Source organism: Myxine glutinosa, chromosome 5 (genome assembly GCF_964187855.1).
Source record: "Myxine glutinosa chromosome 5, kmMyxGlut1.1, whole genome shotgun sequence".
Taxonomy (NCBI): domain Eukaryota; kingdom Metazoa; phylum Chordata; class Myxini; order Myxiniformes; family Myxinidae; genus Myxine; species Myxine glutinosa.
Window position 1 is genome coordinate 133,965,592 of NC_136265.1, and position 22,534 is coordinate 133,988,125.

The 22,534-nt window shown below is 43.9% G+C and overlaps 1 protein-coding gene across 1 annotated transcript; it reads left to right on the forward strand.

Moving 5' to 3' along the window:
- The first annotated feature begins 1,543 nt into the window (after nucleotides 1-1,543).
- On the forward strand, nucleotides 1,544-10,461 carry LOC137427041 (heparan sulfate glucosamine 3-O-sulfotransferase 3A1-like). The gene is made up of 2 exons (XM_068116163.2): nucleotides 1,544-1,939; nucleotides 7,574-10,461. Exons 1-2 carry the CDS (start codon nucleotides 1,620-1,622, stop codon nucleotides 8,193-8,195), a joined length of 942 nt encoding a protein of 313 aa, XP_067972264.1. The 5' UTR covers nucleotides 1,544-1,619; the 3' UTR covers nucleotides 8,196-10,461.
- The last annotated feature ends 12,073 nt before the right edge of the window (nucleotides 10,462-22,534 follow it).

Consider the following 22,534-nt stretch of genomic DNA (forward strand, 5'->3'; position numbering starts at 1 on the left):
TGTGAATCATATGAAACAAAATCGAAAGCACCTGGAAGTGTCGAAGCACCGACAAACACTGTAAGTGAGGCTAAAATAAACCGCAAAATGATGGATGAAGTTCACTTGTTAGTGATGTCTGTCCTGCCACGTAACCGAGCATATATACATCCCATGAACGCGCTTTCAGTGGAGGAGGCTGTTTCGTTTCTCAGAAATTCCTCGGATTTGGGAGGAGGTAGGGAGCATTGGGAGGGGCAGGAGGTGGAGTCCACAGCCAAAACCAGAGGGAGACAGAGAAGTGGAAAACATTAGCAATAACGGCAACGGGGAATGGGTTGCTGAAGTCACGTGACCTGTAAGACCAGGAGACGGTGGGATGAGAGGTGGGGGAGGAGACAAAACGTAAAGTGAAGGGGGCAGGGTAGGGAAATTAACCAAATGATGACCCACTTATACATCTTTCCTTCGATAGACTCACAGTTTACACTTTAATACATTTATTTTCAATTTCTGGGGTTTTGTTTATCCAGAAATCAAACTGAACTTTAGTGTTATAACAATTCCAATTTTCCATCATCAATAGGATAAATCGACGAATTCCAAAATAAAATGCGCGAAAGCTTCTGATTGGGCGATCAATGCTTGTTAGACATAAATGCATAGGGCGTGATCAATAGATCGATAAGTTGTATGGACAGGCGGAGAGTAAACCGAAACTGTCCAATCATCAATCAGGATTGGCAAAGATTGACATTTTGGAGCAAAACAAAATAAAACAATGCTTCGTGAGCGTGCCTTTAATGCAGGATGGCAATCTGCATGGTGTGACGTCATTTTATAAACGTTGTCATGACAACAGTTAGAGTGAGCTTCTTGCTGTTTGGTGGTTGAAATTTGGACACGAGTTTGATAATATTGGATTATGTGATCAGTGTCCTGTCCTCGTGAGCAGCACTGTGTGTCGTCATCATCATAATGATCATGATCATGATCATCATCATCACCATAGCGACAATGATGGTTGAGGATTTCTCCTCCAAACAATGACGGAGAAGAAGTATTGCAAAAATAAGTTGTTCAGCCGTGAAGTGAAGGTAATCAGGTGAGGATGAAAACCAGCTCGACCGCAATGTCCCAAAGGGGACGACGACCATGACAACGATGATCTGCAGCCTCCATTGATGCAAACCTCATGCGCCCGAACGAGAATTTGGATCAATGAGCTTGTTCGAAAACGGCGTTCTCATCGCTGGTAGAGAACGGGTCTTCCCTCGGTGCTTCGTGCATGACCATCTGCCCTGTGCGACCACTTCGGCCGCCTCGAAATGTCCGGGCGCAGTGACGTAAAATGTGCACTTGTGGTCGTCGAGCAAGCAGCAGACAAGCGAGTTTAACGCGGAGACGTGGACAGATGTGCAGATAGACAGCCGGATAATCAAAAGCACCTTAACGCTACGCAAAGCCAATGCTAGGCTCGAGATGTGCGGGGGCTGCAGGAGCGCCCCCTCCCCGGCCCGTCCGTGCGCCTTAAAGGGCGGCGCGGGAGATCCCGGACGAACGCGCGCTGCTCGCCGGACGTGCTGGGGGATCATGCGTCCGGCTTAGCGAGCGTCGACCGTTCCGGGAGCGCGCGCAGCATGATCGCGCACATCGCGTGCGCCCTGCTCTACTGCCTCCCCGCGCTATCCAGAACCGCTCCGACGTCGGCACCGCCGGGGACTCCGCGGGATCCGCTCCCGATCGCCGTGCCCGCCGCGGACCCCAATAACGCGAGTGTCGCCGCCGAGGAGGATTCGGGAGAGCGGAGGCGCCTTCCTCAAGCCATCATCATCGGGGTAAAGAAGGGAGGAACCCGCGCCTTGCTCGAGTTCCTCCGGCTGCACCCTGATGTGAGGGCGGCCGGTGCCGAACCGCACTTCTTCGATCGAAACTACCAACGCGGGTACCGTTGGTACCGGTACGTACCGCATTGCGTGCAGCGTTTACCCAGCGGCGCACAAGTACCCAGAGATTGAATTAAAAATAAATATAGTATTTGTTTTAAAATATTTATATATATATATATATATATTCGAGAACCACCTGGGGCCTTTATTTAAATCTGATGACGATGAGAAATATGGATGTTTTGAATGGTCATCATTAGGAGCACAATTGCACGCCATCCTTTTGAGCCGCATCTCGAAGGATGTGCGTTCACCATTTCTCTACGCACGACAGGATCTTTCTTTCACCGCCAAGGTCTTCCTTAATCGATGTTTGATTGGATCACAAGTGAACGATGCACGTCACTTCCATTCCTATCGACCGCCCCATATATATATATATATATATATATATATATATATATATATATATATATATATATATATATATATATATATATATATATATATTATATATATACAAAGGGATGGGGATGGGGGTCGAAAGGAAATGCCACCACACTCATACATGATGTAAGACGTTTTATAAGCGTGAACTCAGATATTATGGGCTGTATTAGTTTTTTTTTAAATGTCGAAGCAAGAAAACATTAAAATATACAATTAACATTTTAATTAAATTGTGAAAGCTTTTCCCTATTTCATTATTCACAGCGAACGCAAAGCATAATTATTTCACAATTCCATTTGATATCTCACGCAGGTACAATAAACATAGCGAACCGGACGTGAGGCTTTGCCCTTTGACCTTTGCAGCGGTTAAATCATGGCTACACCGAAGTTCTCTCCCGAAAGGTCGAATTCGACGGTCTCAAGGCGGTCCGAATTCCTTTGATATCCGTCCGAGACAGACCCTCACATTTGTCCCAGGAACACCAGGGGTCATCTTGGCACGGTCCTCAACACATGTCCAAGGTTTATAAGGTCGTGAAACGCGGCCTAATTACTCAGATGTGCGTCGGCCCCCTCGCAGCCCGGTTGTAAATAAAGGCCGAATGTCGGCTACCGTTAATTAAAATCGCTCGATTGTTACAAGGAGTCTGGGAGAGGAATTGCTGCGCGCGTTGCTCACACGAATGTAATTTCCTTCGAGTCACGCTCGGGGGGATGCACGCTTGGTTACGTGTACCCTTTACCTCCATAGCTCACATGGTCTCCTGAAAGTGGCGGCAAAACATTTGGATTTTGGGAATCAACTTGATGAGCAAACACACACACACACACCCTATACCCCTCGGATCCACATCTGTACTCATCACTGGGATGGACCCTGATGTGTTCCTACAGTAGAGATTATGATTTCATGTGAAATGGACAGTCAAGGATTTCACACATCCTGTGGGATCTCCTCGAGGACTCTTCAACTGCTGATATTATGGCAATTCAATATTTAAGGAGTTGTTTTACTTTCGATTTTGTATGTAATAAGGATCAATCTGTCGATGGTACATCTCAGAGGCTTCGCTGGATGTGTGCACTCTGCATAATGGAAGCGTAGCAATGGCATCCCTCCTCGAAACCCCAGCAACCTATCGCCAACGTGTCCTCAATCATAAATATCCCTTATGATCCAACCTTGACGCTTCCATTAGAAGATTTCGCCGAAGCCGAGTGGGCAGGCCGTCTATAACCGTCGGTAATGCCCCTTGTTTTCACGGTAATCGAGACTCGTACATAACCCGCGCAGGGGCAACGGTCTGCAGCGCCACCACGCGACCACCTCCAACGGGCTGCGAACGCCGACTCAATGCCATTTCCCTTCTTTGTTTGCTGGCAAAACGTCAATTATTGTGGCACTTTGAAACAATCCCGCGATTCAGATTAAAACCGCCTGCCGGGTAACGCAATCTCCCAGCACTCCGTCTCGCCATATACATCACACCGAGCGATGGATTTCCTCGCCTGCCATGCCATGCATGCTGCAATTGCTGCTTCGCCGCCCGCGCCATGATATTGGCAGCAAAATGTGTTTTTCCAGGAGATAGAAAAATCTCAACCGATCTCTGTGCAGAGCGTTTTCAGGCGATGCGGTGGAATACGAGACATTACAGTTCGCTTTTCAATGCAAAGGCACTCGCCAAAAAGTTAGAGCAATCCATCAGAACGTACAGCTGTCTACCTTGAATTCCAAAATTGTGCAGGGTGTCCAGGAAGTCTTTGGACAACTTTGAACTTTTCTAATTTTTGATGTACGCATGATAGAAACAAACTCTAAACCTGACATGAAAGCACAATTCATAAAGATTGTACTCGACACATTTCAAATTTTTGGCTTCAAAAATAACCGCCATCTTTCATAACACATCGTTCAATCCGATTTTCCAATTTGTTGAAAACATTCTCTTGTTGCTGCTGAGTGATGTCATGAATTGCATTCGTGATCGTGGCCCTAAATTCCTCCAAAGAATGTGGGTTTGATGAGGAAAAATCAATCCTACATAGCTCCATAAAGTGTCCTCCATTGGGGATTTGGCAGGTGAACATTTAAGATGTCATTTACGAATGGCCATACTTTCAGAGCATAGTGCCAGCGAGCCGAGTCTTGCTGGTACAAGGTGATATGTAAAAGATTTAATCATCGTAGTTCGGGTGACTCCCTGAGAGACCACCAGACATTGATTTTTGGTTAGTATCTAATGTTGCCAGACTTCCTGAGGTTTTCCTGTCCTCCAAATGCAGTAAATTGTGGTTATTTGATTTCATCACTGATGTAGAAGTTGCCTCGTCAGAGAATGTGAACTCATCAAGAAACCCACGGGAATTGTGGATTTATCAGCAATAACAACATGTTATGGGCAAGATCTATATAAAGACAATGCCAGCATAAAGGGGAAATTAAAAAACCATGGGTGACGAGGAAGACCGAAAGCTGATGGAGCTCGCAAGGCAAAAATGTAATCCGACACGAAACAGATAATGAAGGCAACGCTGCAAAAGACGATTTTGCAAATGAAAGCAAAGTTAAAATTCAGAATAAAATGATGACTGTTAGGAGGGACACCAATTACTATGGCAGCGAGAGCGGTGGAAAGTCGAAAGAGTTCAAGTCGAAAGGTTATTCACGTTCCATGTATGAGAAATGAGACTTGGAATTGATAAATGCAGGGGAGTTGAGCAAGTTCACAAAACGCAACAACTGGTTGAAGTTGCAGTTGGGAAGATCCGTATTCAAAGCTCAAAGCACCACCAACTATAATGTAGCTGTCACGATAATTTGATTCATACACCTGCATGAAGAAGTAAATGTATTTTATTTGCCAGATGTAGGGCACCCCTTTATATGAAATTTTCTAGAGCATTCCTTGGTTCCTCCTAAGAACACAAGGGTAGTCAAGCATGCACATTAGATTTTTTTGAATGTCCCTTATTTTGTATTGTTTGGCATTTCCTACAAGCTATGGAATGCCCGTTCTTTTTTATACTTGCCACATGGCACATACCCTTATATAAAGGGGCCTTCTCTATTCCCCTGGCATTTTCCCCAAGAATTCCTCCAGGGCTTCACCCAAGAGATGCCTCGGGTTCCCCATGCAGTCGAGTGTATTTCTGGTTCTATCGCAAACAACTTGAATCATCTGAGTATCAGCGATAATCATTGATGAGTAGAGGATGCTTGTTCTACTCCCCTAGTGAACCGCCCATGATTAAACAATAGTCGGCGATGTCACATCCGTATCTCACAACATCCACAAACAATTGCTGCACATTTGATTCCCCCCTCCACCCACGTCCTCAATTCAGGATGAGTCAGATGGTTATAGCATAAGAGTTAGATGTTTCTCAACTGTCAACAAAGAAGCAAACTCGGTAGTAGTAACACCGGAAGTTGAAACACAGGAAATGACATTGATGCAACCTTTGTCCTTTTGAACTCCAAATCGAAACAGTTAATCTTTGCATCATAGTACATACGGGTACCAAGCTTGGTCAAAATCTCTTCAGCGGTTCACAAGTTATCACGGTAACGACAATCTGCTAGACACGCACGGACGGATGGACAACCCGAAAACAAAATGCACCTTTGGCTGCAGAGACCAAAAAAAAAACAATTATATAAATCATACAGTCCTTAAAGGGAAATAGCTTGTCCAGTAATACAAGGTTCTCCCTTTTGTGAAGCTGATCATTTATAATATTGGAATTGGTAAACTCTTTCAGAAGAAAGGATAAGTGTTAAATGATAGAGGACCTTTAATCTATTGCACATGAAAATATGGAGGGATTTTGGTGTAACCCCCCACGCACCCTCCTTTTCCCATCCCCTTATGTTACAATGTAAAGTTTTCCCCCTAAAAAAACCAGTTTTCGAACTAAAATCATACCTTCTAGTGGGATCAGTAAACTCACCGACCCTTAGAAAGAATGTGTTGGAAGCCACTTAGAAAACTAGAACTTCACTCGGTGGAGCGTATATCTCCGCCAGGCTGCACAGTTTACGTTTTGTATCCACTGACAGGCCGGATCTGGATCCGGACCTGAACCAAAATTGAATCGGCTTGTTCTTGTCACCTAACCAATTCATCCACCAAGTTTTGTTGTCATACATCCACAATTTTTTGAGATATCATGGTAAATATCGTCTTTAGCACATCTCTCAATGGTAAAGAATCACTTAAAAATTTAAGGTACCCGTTTCTCCAAAATTGACTCAATTCGTCCTCGTCACACACCCAACCTGTCCACCAAATTTCATCCGAATCCGTCTATAACTTTTTTGAGATACTGCTCAAAGGCATACAGACAAACAGGGATGAAAACCTAATCTCCGTCCACCTTCGGTGGTAGAAGTAAGAATGACTTTTATAACATATCGAGGCTTATAGAAGAGCTGACACGCATATTATGTCTGGTTTCGTTTAATGGTCATCGGTGAAGTTTATGGAAGTAAATACTTCACAACTCTCCTCTGTGCACTAACCCGAGTCCTCCGTTCCCTCGATTCCAATCTTCTTAACAACCTTACTTCTATGGCCACTTCTATGGAAGTGGCCACTTCTATGGCCACTCCTCCACCCTAACTTGTCTCCCAAATTGCTTCCTCCCTTTCCTCCTTCTCTCAATTTCTTATCTCATTTTAGCCACCACATCCTCCAGAGGGTCCACATTAAATACATGGCCCCTTGGTAAAGCCAGGCATATGATTCCTCCATGATTAAAATCATCTGATCCCCTGGTTCATGATGTGGGAAATGCAAGTTCAAATTCCATAGACAATACGTGTTTGTCCATTGTCTACTAATGTCCATATAATTCATACAAGGGTACACTGATGTCTACTAACATCTTTGTGCTGCATGTGATCTATTTGCAAGCAACTCCATGAGCACTAAGACCAACGTTCGAAAAGGAACAATTAATCTATAGTTGTTGATGCTTTAAAGGATTTGATGGACGAGTCAACACAAATGGCTGTTTGGTCAAGTCGTTATAACGATTTGTTTCTTTTTCAACTGGCCGGTGTGGCTTTGATTCCCATGGCTGCTCACTCTTTCCGACACACACTTGCAAATGTGACGTGTTTGACAAATACCCCCAAACATGAGCCCAGGGAGGCCTTTGTCCTGCACTGGACTAAAATAGGCTGGCTTGAAGTTTTCAGTTGACACATAGGCTCAAGCTTTATTTTTGATTCCCAAACTCCCTAGGAGCCTCATGCCACCTTCTCTTGAAGGTCAGCTCACCATGGAGAAGACCCCGAGCTACTATGTTACACGAGAGACCCCCGCGCGGATCCAAGCAATGGCGGATGGGAACACCAAGCTGCTGGTGGTAGTGCGTGACCCTGTGACCCGCGCTGTCTCCGACTACACGCAGACACTAAGCAAGCGCCCAGCGATGCCTGCATTTGAGGCACTGGCATTCCGCAATATGAGCACGGGCGTAGTTGACACTGGCTGGAATGCTCTGCGTATAGGCCTCTATGCCGAGCACCTGCAGCGCTGGCTTCAGCATTTTTCTCGACAGCAACTTCTCTTCATCAGTGGCGAGAGGCTTGTGACAGACCCCGCTGCAGAGGTGACCCGAGCCCAACACTTCCTCGGTCTGAGGCCACTGATCTCGGACGAGAACTTCTATTTCAACACCACGAAGGGCTTCCCATGTTTGAAAAAGGGCGAAGGCCAAGGACGACCACATTGCCTGGGCAAGAGCAAAGGTCGTCAACATCCGGACATCCGGCCTGAGGCCTTGCTCAGGCTGCGAGAATATTTCCGTCCATTCAACCACAGATTCTATGAGATGGTTGGGCATGATTTTGGTTGGGACTAAAGAAAAGGGCCTTGAAAGTTCTTCAAACTGTTACGCCTCACTGTCTTTTTTGACACCTTCAGTTGAGCTTGGACATCTTTGCAAACCGACACTGGCACCTGGATGCTCTGAATTCACAAATACCTGTGTTAAATCTCATTAATATTCCTTAAGACAATTTCTAAGGGTAAAAACTGATATGGTTGATTTGACCAATTTGGTCCACATTTCACAGGAACTCAAATGTGGAAGGTGCTCAGATCCACTTGCTGTTTTCGCAGCACCTCTGTGGATTAGCAAGAGCAGGAGAAAATATCGTGTTTCAGCCAAGACCTCCATGAGGTTCATTAGGCCTTTCTCAGTGCTCGAGCTGCAAATTTAGCTTTGTCCTATAGGCAAGGAGAGAGGGAGAGGAAGAAAGTGAACCCTTGGGTGTTCTTTGCACCGGGTTCTCAATGCTTTTCTAAAACCCTAAACTGCGGCTCGCATCCCTAAAAAGGTTTGGCACGTCCATCCAGGGATAGTGTCCCATCTGGCAGAACCTTTATTTTGCTTTTCGAGTGACTACAGGGAGTTGAAAAGGCTTTTACAGTCCTGGCCCATAATCCCACAGACAGCTTGACCCAGACCACAATGCTTCTGATGGAGCCTGCAGCAGTAAGCTCGTAAACTACTCTTTTTTTTTACATCACTCCGCCGTCAAAGGAGTCAAAGTGCATCATTTATCATTATGTTATGCCTGGGTAGTGAAACACACAACTGTGCACATGGGTTTACCTAAGACTCAGCTAAACAAAGCCAGGTGAAGGATGTTCCATGTGTTGGGATGAGATGGAGAAACTTGAGGTGTAGCGCACATCTGTCTATGCATACCTAGTCAATTGTCATACCTAGTCAATTGTCATACCTAGTCAATTGTCATACCTAGTCAATTGTCATACCTAGTCAATTGTCATACCGAGTCAATTGTTGTTGGTGTGTGCACTTTGTTGCTGAAACTGCTCAGCACACCACCGTGACACCATCGAACACCATCCCCATCTTACCTGGGACTGTGAGTGTTGGATTTTGAGTCACATGATCCCACATTTTGAGCATTCCAAATAGTTCAAAATTTCAAACCAAATACCTCCATGATCCCTCGTTGTATTGTGAGCCAATGGTAATATCACTGTGTCTTCATACGCTGTGTTCACGCAGAAAGGTCACATCGGGCTAACTCCAAACTTGGAGAGCTGAGGCGTGTGTGTGTCAACGGAAGTTAGCAGATCAAGGCTTTCAGAATAGTTAATCCGACTGGGAACATGCACTCGCAGTATGGATTAAACTCCCTTAATCAGGCACGTGATCGACCGCCATGACACCAGGCGATGCCAACTAGCTCGTTTGGCCACCTGGCTCACAGTAAATATTTTCATTTGAATGCCAAAACTTGCCTACAGATCAAAATTATTGGGAATTGGTATGGATTGACTTGCTCTACAAATCACGTTCACAGAACATTCCATACATAGGAGTACCATGGATGATTTTACCTGCAAGAACAGATATAACTCTAAGATAATGAAATTCCTTTTCTTTTGTTTTCCGTCAAGAATGTGGATCTTTCATGATTGGACAACGAAAATAAAAAAGAACGATATGCAAAGATATTTAATTCATATAAATCTACGTATGAAATATTTAGTTATTATACATTCAAAGAGCACTCTTCAAATAGGATTTGAAATTCCGCATAGTTGGGGAGGAGGATGGAGAAGATTTGCCCCGAAGCAAGAAAATTCGAAATAGTAACTCAGAAAATACATCCGTCAGTTTTTTTTTTTGTTTTTTTTTTACCACTTGATGTGCACACAAATCTCACGCTACTCTCCCCAAAGACGTATCCCCGATACTCAGGACTCCGCACTACGCAGCAGCATGCGAACACGGTCAGACATGTTTCTCATTTGCCGAAGGTTTTATTACTTGTACTTCTATTTTCTCCCAAACAAGCTGCTTTGTATTTATCATTTGTGTTTGAAATTGCATGTACTTTTCGGTGATATCTCTACCACTAGTATAAGATCATTTAAAGCAGTTGGTATCGATGGTACTTCCCATAGCCTGCGTGGAATTGAAACTGCCAAAGGAATATATGATCACATCGTATACACATGGCCGAGAGCAAGGCTCGTACAACAGTGCAACGTGCAGACGCACTGCGTGTACAATGCTTATACCATAATGTTAAATTATTGAAGTTTACCGTTTCTGAATAAACGCAAAGTATTTTTTATCTTTCTCACCCTGCTTTTGGCTCTTTCATTGCCTCGGCCGACACACACAAACTGAGAAACACAGACACTTTGAAACCTTGTAGGTCTCCATTTTATCTGATGAAACCCAGTCATGTGTGGAGACATCACCCAACAACAACTTGCACACATACACACATACACACATACACACGCTAATATATTGTCGTGCGAATCTCTCAAGGTTAACACCAGGGACCGCAGAAGACCGAACGGCTTTAATGGAGGCGACGACCAAATACGGATTTTGCTATCAACCGCAGGAGAAAGAAGTGAAGAGGAAGAGGCGGAAGCGCTTACCGATAGCGATCCAACCGCAGCTCCGATCCTGCAGGGGAATTAACTCAAAACGGGAATCCGGGGTAAAATGTACAAAAATAAGGGTTTATTAAACGGAACCCGAGAACAAGGAACGCGACGGTAAATAAATAATGATCCTAAATTGGGATCCCACACACCGACTTCCAAATACGAGACAGGGGAAAATGAATTAACAAAAGAACACGTTCGTCATGGGTTTGTGTAATGTGGTGCGAGCTTATCTGTCCGTCGTCCAACGTGGCCCCGTCCGGCTCCAAGCTCCGGCGCGAAGGAACCCTCCGTCTGCTCGCTCGCACGCTTCGCCAGGCCCCGCGCGGCCCGCACCGCTCCAAGCTCCGAGTCAATCGCACACGAGGCCCTAGCACCACTCCGAAAGCACCGAGAAGGACCGCTCCAAACACCATGCAGATGGCGAACCAACGACCACCAGGACCTCTCAAGATGAAGAGCCAAGAACCAAGGACGAACAACGACAAGCGAAGGACCAGCATGAAGAAGAGAAGCGCAGAGAACAGAAGAAACCAAGAGCTTCAAGCACAGAGAGAGAGATCTCCAATACGAAGGGGTCCAGCGCGAAGAGCTAAGAGACAAAATGTCGTCCAGCGAGCCCTTTTGTAACTTTGCCAAGTGACGTCAGTACTGGTGTGCCACCAACCAGAGCCTCATAGCTTCCCGCTGTTTGCCGAACCTCCTCGCGCCTTCCGCGCTGATTGATTCCAGGTTCGCGCCTTCTGCGCCAACCAATCACAGTCCTCCTGGGCGTAGTTACAGCTCGTCTCACGTGATGTTGCGAGGCCATCTGGTGGTGTGGCTGGCGGCGGTCATCCGGCGGTGCCCTGATCTGGCTTCCTGCCAGTCTTCTTTCAAGGTCATTGTAAGGGAAGGGGAACTAATTAATGTGTGCACTAAGGACCTATCTAAGTGTTTATATGAGTGCGTTGCCATAAGGGACAAAGGAATGATTACCAGGTCTGACACACAGGGGTTTATCTTCGTCCCTACAACTATTTAACACACGAACATCCTTGTATGTTCACAGGTATACTCTTACCCCGACAAACCACCTAAAAATACAGAAATTACAGGGTAGATTCCCTATCGCGACAGTCGAAGCATGTTACCTATACAGATCTACCTGGCTCTAGATATTCCTTTACCCCCCGACATAACAATATACATGCACACACTAAGGTGGATAGTTTGACACCTGATAGGGATCCATTCCCCCTTCTGAAACCCGCCTATTGAGATATCAACCAACAACAAACACATATACACACACGCACACACACACACACACATATATATATATATCTATATATATATCTGTGCAGTGTCTGTCCTGTCCTGTGTTGTGTTGTCATGTCTTGTCTTGTCTTGTCTTGTCTTGTCTTGTCACTGAACTACTTTCTCAAACTTTTGTGAAATCGTACCAAACTTCTGGTATGCACATATCGCTCCCGTTGGTATGTCCTAAGGGTAGTTTTTTTGAAAAAGTTTCGATTTTTTTTTTGGGGGGGGAATTTTTTGGGGGTAAAAAATTTTTTTCAACTTCAATTGTTTATAAAATGTGATATCACGTATATTTCAAATACATTTGTGCAAAATAATTGTTTGAATTATGATTGGTTTAAACCATGACAAAACGGCAACTCAGGTACAGTAATTTATCTATATATCTACACATCTGGTCAGTGTCTGTGTTGTCACTTAACGACTCCCTCAAACTTTTGTTTCCATGGTTGTGAAGTGTTTTTAATAACTGTGTGGTGGTTTTGAATCACGTGGTGGTGAGGTGTTTTGAATTACGTGGTGGTGAGGTATTTATAATTACGTGGTGGTGAGGTGTTTTTAATTATGTGGTGATGAGGTGTTTTGAATTACGTGGTGGTGAGGTGTTTTTAATTATGTGGTGATGAGGTGTTTTGAATTACGTGGTGGTGAGGTGTTTTGAATTACGTGGTGGTGAGGTATTTATAATTACGTGGTGGTGAGGTGTTTTTAATTATGTGGTGATGAGGTGTTTTGAATTACGTGGTGGTGAGGTGTTTTTAATTATGTGGTGATGAGGTGTTTTGAATTACGTGGTGGTGAGGTGTTTTGAATTACGTGGTGGTGAGGTATTTATAATTACGTGGTGGTGAGGTGTTTTTAATTATGTGGTGATGAGGTGTTTTGAATTACGTGGTGGTGAGGTATTTATAATTACGTGGTGGTGAGGGGTTTTTAATTATGTGGTGATGAGGTGTTTTGAATTACGTGGTGATGAGGTGTTTTGAATTACTTGATGGTGAGGTGTTTTTAAATGACGTGGTGGTGAGGTGTTTTTAAATCACATGGTGGTGAGGTGTTTTGAATTACGTGGTGGTGAGGTATTTATAATTACATGGTGGTGAGGTATTTTTAATTATGTGGTGATGAGGTGTTTTGAATTATGTGGTGGTGAGGTGTTTTGAATGACTTGGTGGTGAGGTGTTTTTAAATGACGTGGTGGTGAGGTGTTTTTAAATGACGTGGTGGTGAGGTGTTTTTAATTTAGTGGCTGTGAGGTATTTATAATTATGTGGTGGTGAGGTGTTTTTAATTTCCTGGCTGTGAGGTGTTTTTATTACGTGTTTTATGGCTGTGAGGTGTTTTTAATTTCGTGGTGGTGAGGTGTTTTTATTGTGTTTTATGGCTGTGAGGTGTTTTTATTAGGTGTTTTATGGCTGTGAGGTGTTTTTATTAGGTGTTTTATGGCTGTGAGGTGTTTTTAATTTTGTGGTGGTGAGGTGTTTTTATTTCGTGTTTTATGGCTGTGAGGTGTTTTTCTTAGGTGTTTTATGGCTGTGAGGTGTTTTTATTACGTGTTTTATGGCTGTGAGGTGTTTTTATTATGTGTTTTATGGCTGTGAGGTGTTTTTATTATGTGTTTTATGGCTGTGAGGTGTTTTTATTACGTGTTTTATGGCTGTGAGGTGTTTTTATTACGTGTTTTATGGCTGTGAGGTGCTTTTATTATGTGTTTTATGGCTGCGAGGTGTTTTTATTACGTGTTTTATGGCTGCGAGGTGTTTTTATTACGTGTTTTATGGCTGTGAGGTGTTTTTATTACGTGTTTTATGGCTGTGAGGTGTTTTTATTACGTGTTTTATGGCTGTGAGGTGTTTTTATTAGGTGTTTTATGGCTGTGAGGTGTTATTACGTGTTTTATGGCTGTGAGGTGTTTTTATTACGTGTTTTAGGGCTGTGAGGTGTTTTTATTTGGTGTTTTATGGCTGTGAGGTGTTTTTATTACGTGTTTTATGGCTGTGAGGTGTTTTTAATTTCGTGGCTGTGAGGTGTTTTTATTACGTGTTTTATGGCTGTGAGGTGTTTTTATTACATGTTTTATGGCTGTGAGGTGTTTTTATTGCGTGTTTTATGGCTGTGAGGTGTTTTTATTATGTGTTTTATGGCTGTGAGGTGTTTTTATTACGTGTTTTATGGCTGTGAGGTGTTTTTATTGCGTGTTTTATGGCTGTGAGGTGTTTTTATTACGTGTTTTATGGCTGTGAGGTGTTTTTATTACGTGTTTTATGGCTGTGAGGTGTTTTCAATTTCGTGGTGGTGAGGTGTTTTCAATTTTGTGGTGGTGAGGTGTTTTTATTACGTGTTTTATGGCTGTGAGGTGTTTTAAATTACGTGGTGGTGAGGTGTTTTGAATTATGTGGTGGTGAGGTGTTTTTATTTCATGTTTTATGGCTGCGAGGTGTTTTTATTACGTGTTTTACGGCTGTGAGGTGTTTTTATTATGTGTTTCATGGCTGTGACGTGTTTTTATTTCGTGTTTTATGGCTGCGAGGTGTTTTTAATTTCGTGGCTGTGAGGTGTTTTTATTGCGTGTTTTATGGCTGTGAGGTGTTTTTATGACGTGTTTTATGGCTGTGAGGTGTTTTTATTACGTGTTTTAGGGCTGTGAGGTGTTTTTATTTGGTGTTTTATGGCTGTGAGGTGTTTTTATTTCATGTTTTATGGCTGTGAGGTGTTTTTAATTTCGTGGCTGTGAGGTGTTTTTATTACATGTTTTATGGCTGTGAGGTGTTTTTATTGCGTGTTTTATGGCTGTGAGGTGTTTTTATTGCGTGTTTTATGGCTGGGAGGTGTTTTTATTGCGTGTTTTATGGCTGTGAGGTGTTTTTATTGCGTGTTTTATGGCTGTGAGGTGTTTTTATTGCGTGTTTTATGGCTGTGAGGTGTTTTAAATTACGTCGTGGTGAGGTGTTTTGAATTATGTGGTGGTGAGGTGTTTTGAATTACGTGGTGGTGAGGTGTTTTGAATTACGTGGTGGTGAGGTGTAATCGTCCCAAACTTCCAGTCTGCACCTACCCCTCCCCTATGTATGTGCTGAGGGGTTCTTTCTTGAAAAAAAACAACATTCAACCTAAATCTTCAAACTAAATTGCCTGTAAAAATGTAATATCACAAACACAACAAATACATTTGTGCAAAATAATTGTTTGTATTATGATTGGTGTAAATCATGACAACACAACCACTCAGGTACAGTCATTATCCTCAGCTAAAATAAGCCCGTACCTCAGTAACGACCGCGAGCCGAGCCAAGCTAGTATATATATATATATATATATATATCCCCAAAATATATATATACACACACACACACACACACACACACACACACACACACACACACACATGGAGGAGGTGCACGAGAGGAAGAGAGGAAAGTACGGTGAGCTGGAGGCAAGAGTGTCGTGAGAAGGGTTGGCGAGTTTCTTGTCAGCCATTTGAGTTGGGGTGCAGAGGGTATATTGGCAATTCCTTTTCTGCATTTCTTGCTCGGCTTGGAGTGTGTGGGACAGAAAGAAGGAGGATGTGTGTCAGAGTGGCCCAGGTTGCCTTGAGAGGCTCACTTTGGATATGGAGGAAGTTTATAGAGGCACGTCGAATTGTGGGTGGTGGTTCATCTCAGTCCAAAGGGGTAGTGACTAAGTTTGGAAGAGAAATGGAGATGTGTGAATGGTGTGTGTGTGTGTGTTTGTGTTGCAGGAGTGGGTGTGGTTTTGCATGAATGTGTTTTTGTTTGAGTGGTGCATGTTGTGAGGGTAGGTGGTCAGTTGTTTATTTTTTGTTTTTTTTTGGTGTGGGAGTGAGTGGGTGAAGGGCTGTGGATTCTGGGAGTGGAGGTTGTTGTGTTGCTGTAGTCTGTGTTCTCACTGGCTGGGGGTATGTACGCATCTGGGTGTAGCTGCTGCATGTGGAGACATATGTGCCCATGCTGCCCCACCTTCGATGACCGTATCGAGGTTGAAGGGCCGAAACGGGATGATGCTGACAACCTCGACTGAGGACCAGGTTAGTGAGGCACACTTGTGACCAAGTGTGTTTTGAAAAAATCTATATATATCTATATATATATATATATATACTAGCAAGATACGGATTGGGATCCGAAAGCAAACAAACATTGCGGAAACGGTAAATGCTAAACCATGGAACCAATAAATTCCACATTCCTGTGCCACCTGCAGCCGAACATCAAGCATGGACAGCAGATTCGTGAAGGACTTACATGAAAAACTTACCAGCTTGAATGGTTGTATCCCCAGTCATGGTGAATCTGCATATGGCGATGCACGAATGCCACGGTTAGAAAGTATAAACCCTCACGTCATTTCCTCATTCATTTTAACTCAATATCTCTATTTTCATTCCAAACAGCATAACTCCAGTCACAAATTAAATAGCATTAATATAACAAAAATAAACTTTCACCAACACTCGTGACATGAACAAATATTTAAATTCGTGCTGACGTTACATCCAGATATGGAGCAGTTCCGTACGGTTGGAAATTCAAAATCATAATTGTATTCACTCAATTCCAAACAGTATCATTCCAATCATAAATTGACACTTTAACAAAATACTGTGTGAAATGACGATTGTATTGAGATATTATCAAACGAGCTCATTATTATCATGCGTTCATTTCCAGATTCAGAGCAGGATCATATCGAGTTAATTAAAAAATCATAATTTTATTGAGGAATTTATGAAACCTCCTACCTACCTTACAACATCCGCTGGGATCTCAAAACGTTGCACAGAAGGTTTGGTGGGACGAGCCTCAAAACTGAGGGAGTAGATTGTGGACGGACGGTCACTCCTGTTTTATAATATAGATATATACATGTGTGTATATATATATATATATATATATATATATTGTTGCGGATCTCGGGTTACGGCGCTCCCCTTACCGGGGGGGGGGGGTTAATCCCCTCGTCTATTAAGCTGGCCGTCCGAGTCCTAGAAGATATCGCGCTCCTTTGCGGGGTTGAGGTTGACCAGGGTGACTGGTCAACGGGTTCCCAGATACCTTTGCCCCCCTCTCCGCAAAGCAGGGCGATACTTCTGCTCGAGACACGGACAAGATGGAAGATTGCCGAGCGGTTTAGCAATCCGGAGCTCGAGCCGTTAGCAATAAAACTAACCCGATCCTGAGCGTTGGCCAAATCGTGCCACGTATATCAATGGAGAAATCACTAAAGTGACCGGATGAGAGGAAACCCAAAGAATAAGAAGGGAGAACACAGGTTTATTAATTATGTACAAAACCAAAACCAAGGAAGAAACGAAAGGTAAGACTGTACAGGAAGAGGAAGAAGCAGATACACAGGGCAATCCTTAAACACTCTTATTTTATCACACGCCCAGGACAGCACAAACACACTTACACGAATGGGGAATAGCAGGGATGAAAGGTCCAGGCGATGGGGTCCGGTCCAGGCTCCGGATCCGCCACGAAGAATGGCAGGCAGCTTCGCGTGTCGTTGGCACGCGAACGGACCTTATAATTATGCGAGGGACTGGGATGCCAGGTACATAATCTTCGTGCCAACTCTCTCTCGCCCAACGTTCGTCTCAGAGGGTACCCTCGCGCAGATCGCTCAATGCAGTGACAATCAATCGAGCGCTCCCCGTGCAGTTCGTTCACAATGACCTCCCCTCGCGCAGTCCGTCAAAGGGCTTGGCGCTCGTGCTTATATGATCGCGCGTTGAAATCAAGCCGCCTTCATAGGGCTACGCCCACTGACGAGCCCACCTCAGCCCTGGTTGGCTGGTGGGGGCTTACCGGCCACGCCCCGGTGGTGAGTTGATGTGGCCACACCTCGTTCTTGCCGCTCCGCCCCCTTCTTCTCCAAGCCTGACCTCGTGTTCAATGGCGTTTGGAGCCAGCGCTAAGGCAGCAATGACAGCTCAATGCAGCGAACGCTGCTAACCCAGTCACGTGATAATTTGGAGAGAGAGAGAGAGAGTGCATAATGAGCGAAATGGGGCCTATCTTATTTGATTAATGCAACGCAGATTCAACTATTGGGAACAGATCCTTAACTAGAACACATACGAATGAGATAACTAAAGAAGAAGCCTATGGTGTCCTACATGTTGCAATATGACCTAACTAGGGTGTGACCTTTGACCTTTTACACAAAAATGGGAATATTTACAGGGGATTATTTATAAGGGATTATTACAATATTTACAAAGTGGAGGGTTCTAAAAACCACAACAATATATATATATATATATATATATATATATATATATATATATATATATATATATATATATATATATATATATACATACATACATACATACATACATACATACTCACCAGCTCAGTAGGCTGTCTGCATAAGTGATGAGGTCCTTGGGTTTGAGTCTCAGGTTGAGTAAAAAAAATTTCACTCTAGCTCCATGCAGGAATTTGATTCCTGTATATATATATATATATAATTAATTAATGTTGAAGGCTCCAGTCATGGACCATATAGGCCTCATTGAGGCGAGGCCTCAAATAAAAGAGCTACATTGATAGTAAAGTGAAGAAAGAGAGAATAGTCTGAGTTTTTGAGGAAGTTAAAAAAAATCTGATTTTTGAAAAGGGGAAGGTCGTAAGAATACATGGGAAGGTAAAGAGTTCCATAGTTGGGCAGTGGTGGGGAAGAAACAAACATCATAACAGCCCATCCTTGAGTTTCCCATGGCCACACCATTGCGGCGTAATTTTAGCGGGTCAAGTTTTGAGGTCAGATTGGGAGAGTTGATAAGTCGGATTACTTTGGAGAAGGGGAGAAGGGCCTTGGTAAAAGAGGTAACCAAGACCCCGATGATCACTCTGGCTGAGCTGCAGAGATCCTGTGTGGAGATGGGAGAAACTTCCAGAAGGACAACCATCACTGCAACACTCCACCGATCTGGGCTTTATGGCAGAGTGGCCAGACGGAAGCCAAACGGTTCGATCTTGGTTTCATCAGACCACAGAATCTTGTTTCTCAGTCTGAGAGTCCTGTTGGTGCTTTTTTGCAAACTCCAAGCCGGCTTTCATGTGTCTTTTACTGAGGAGAGGCTTCCGTCTGGCCACTCTGCCATAAAGCCCAGATCGGTGGAGTGTTGCAGTGATGGTTGTCCTTCTGGAAGTTTCTCCCATCTCCACACAGGATCTCTGGAGCTCAGCCAGAGTGACCATCGGGTTCTTGGTCACCTCTCTTACCAAGGCCCTTCTCCCCCGATTGCTCAGTTTGGCCGTGCGGCCAGCTCTCGGAAGAGTCCTGGTTGTTCCAAACTTCTTCCATTTAAGAATTATGGAGGCCACTGTGCTCTTCGGAACCTTCAAAGCAGCAGAATTTTTTTTGTAGGCCTCCCCAGATCTGTGCCTCGACACAATCCTGTCTCTGAGCTCTGCAGGCAGTTCCTTCGTCCTCATGGCTTGGTTTTTGCTCTGATATGCATTGTCAGCTGTGAGACCTTATATAGACAGGTGTGTGCCTTTCCAAATCATGTCCAATCAATTGAGTTTACCACAGGTGGACTCCAATCAAGGTGTGGAAACATCTCAAAGATGATCAAGAGAAATGGGAGGCACCTGAGCTAAATTTCAAGTGTCATCGCAAAGGGTATGAATACTTATGTCAATGTGATGTTTCAGTTTTTTCTTTTTAATAAATTTGCAAAACTTTCTAAAATCCTGTTTTCTCTTTGTCATTATGGGGTATTAGGGGTAGATTGATGAGGGGAAAAACGAATTTAAACGATTTCAGCATAAAGCTGCAACATAACAAAATGTGAAAAAAGTGAAGGGGTCTGAATACTTTCTGAATGCACTGTATATATATATACTAGCAGAAGAACCCGGCGACGCCGGGCATGGGAGGAGGGGAGGAGGAGGGAAAGGGGGGAAGGGGAGGGGAGGGGAGGGGGAGGGAGGGAGAAGGGGGAGTGGGGGGAGGAGGGGAGGGGAGGGGGTGGAGGGGAAGGGCGAGGGAAGGGGGGGAGGGGGGAAAGGGAGGGGTGGGGGGAGGGGGAAGGGGTGGGGGGTGAGGGGAGGGGGAAGGGGAGGGGAGGGGGGAGGTGATGGGAGGGGAGGGAGGAAGGGGAAGGGGGGGGAAGGGGAAGGGAGGGGGAAAGGGGAAAGGAGGGGGAATGGGAGGGGAGGGGAGGGGGGAAGAGGAGGGGAAGAGAGGGGGGAGGGGGAGGGGGAGAGAAGGGGGATAGGGGGAAGGGGAGGAGGGAGGGAGAATGTGGGGAAGAGGAGAAGGGTGCGGAGAGGGGAAAGGGAGGAGGAGGGGGGAAGGAGGGGGGAAGGGGAGGGGGGAGGCAGGAGAGAAAGGGGAGTGGCTCACGTTTCTGAGTGAATGTGGCTCACGTTTCTGAGTGAAACGTTTGTTTGCCTAGAACACTCCCAGACACTCACTGATGAAGCTCTGAAAGTTTGATGAAGATCTGTTCAGCCATCTCTGAATAAAACACGGACACACACACAGACAACTCGCGTTTATATATATATATACTGTATAGTGTATATATATATATATATATATATATATATATATATATATATATATATATATATATATATATATATATTAATCGGGATTTAAATTTAATTCAAAAATTGATCCAGACGTCTATACTCTTTCAAACATTCAAACCGACAGAGGTAGTTATTTATCGCAGCATCTGTATAATTTTCACCCTTTTGCTCAACTCGGTTTCGCTGTTATTTGGTGGAGCAAAAAGTCAACGGAGCTTTATACGTGGTGGTGAGGTGTTTTTAATTACGTGGTGGTGATGTGTTTTTAATTACGTGGTGGTGAGGTGTTTTTAATTACGTGGTGGTGATGTGTTTTTAATTACGTGGTGGTGAGGTGTTTTTAATTACGTGGTGGTGATGTGTTTTTAATTACGTGGTGGTGAGGTGTTTTAAATTACTTGGTGGTGAGGTGTTTTGAATTACTTGGTGGTGAGGTGTTTTTAATTACTTGGTGGTGAGGTGTTTTTAATTACGTGGTGGTGAGGTGTTTTAAATTATGTGGTGGTGAGGCGTTTTAAATTACGTGGTGGTGAGGTGTTTTAAATTATGTGGTGGTGAGGTGTTTTGAATTACGTGATGGTGAGGTGCTTTGAATTACTTGGTGGTGAGGTCTTTTGAATTACATGGTGGTGAGGTGTCTTGAATTGCATGGTGGTGAGGTGTTTTGAATTACTTGGAGGTGAGGTGTTTTGAATTACATGGTGGTGAGGTGTTTTTAATTGCATGGTCGTGAGGTGTTTTAATTAGGTGGTGGTGAGGTGTTTTAATTACGTGGTGGTGAGGTGTTTTGAACTACATGGTGGTGAGGTGTTTTTAATTACGTGGTGGTGAGGTGTTTTAAATTACTTGGTGGTGAGGTGTTTTTAATTCCTTCTTGGTGAGGTGTTTTTAATTACGTGGTGGTGAGGTGTTTTAAATTATGTGGTGGTGAGGCGTTTTAAATTACGTGGTGGTGAGGCGTTTTAAATTACGTGGTGGTGAGGTGTTTTGATTTACGTGATGGTGAGGTCTTTTGAATTACATGGTGGTGAGGTGTTTTAATAACATGGTGGTGAGGTGTTTTGAATTACATGGTGGTGAGGTGTTTTTAATTACTTGGAGGTGAGGTGTTTTGAATTACATGGTGGTGAGGTGTTTTTAATTACTTGGAGGTGAGGTGTTTTGAATTATATGGTGGTGAGGTGTTTTGAATTACTTGGAGGTGAGGTGTTTTGAATTACATGGTGGTGAGTTGTTTTGAATTACATGGTGGTGAGGTGTTTTTAATTGCATGGTCCTGAGGTGTTTTAATTAGGTGGTGGTGAGGTGTTTTAATTAGGTGGTGGTGAGGTGTTTTGAACTACATGGTGGTGAGGTGTTTTTAATTACGTGGTGGTGAGGTGTTTTAAATTACTTGGTGGTGAGGTGTTTTTAATTACTTGGTGGTGAGGTGTTTTTAATTACGTGGTGGTGAGGTGTTTTGAATTACGTGATGGTGAGGTGTTTTGAATTACTTGGTGGTGAGGTGTTTTGAATTACATGGTCGTGAGGTGTTTTTAATTACTTGGTGGTGAGGTGTTTTGAACTACATGGTGGTGAGGTGTTTTTAATTACGTGGTGGTGAGGTGTTTTAAATTACTTGGTGGTGACGTGTTTTTAATTACTTGGTGGTGAGGTGTTTTTAATTACGTGGTGGTGAGGTGTTTTTAATTACGTGGTGGTGAGGTGTTTTGAATTACGTGATGGTGAGGTGTTTTTAATTAATTGGTGGTGAGGTGTTTTTAATTGCATGGTCGTGAGGTGTTTTAATTATGTGGTGGTGAGGTGTTTTAATTACGTGGTGGTGAGGTGTTTTGAATTACATGGTGGTGAGGTGTCTTGAATTGCATGGTGGTGA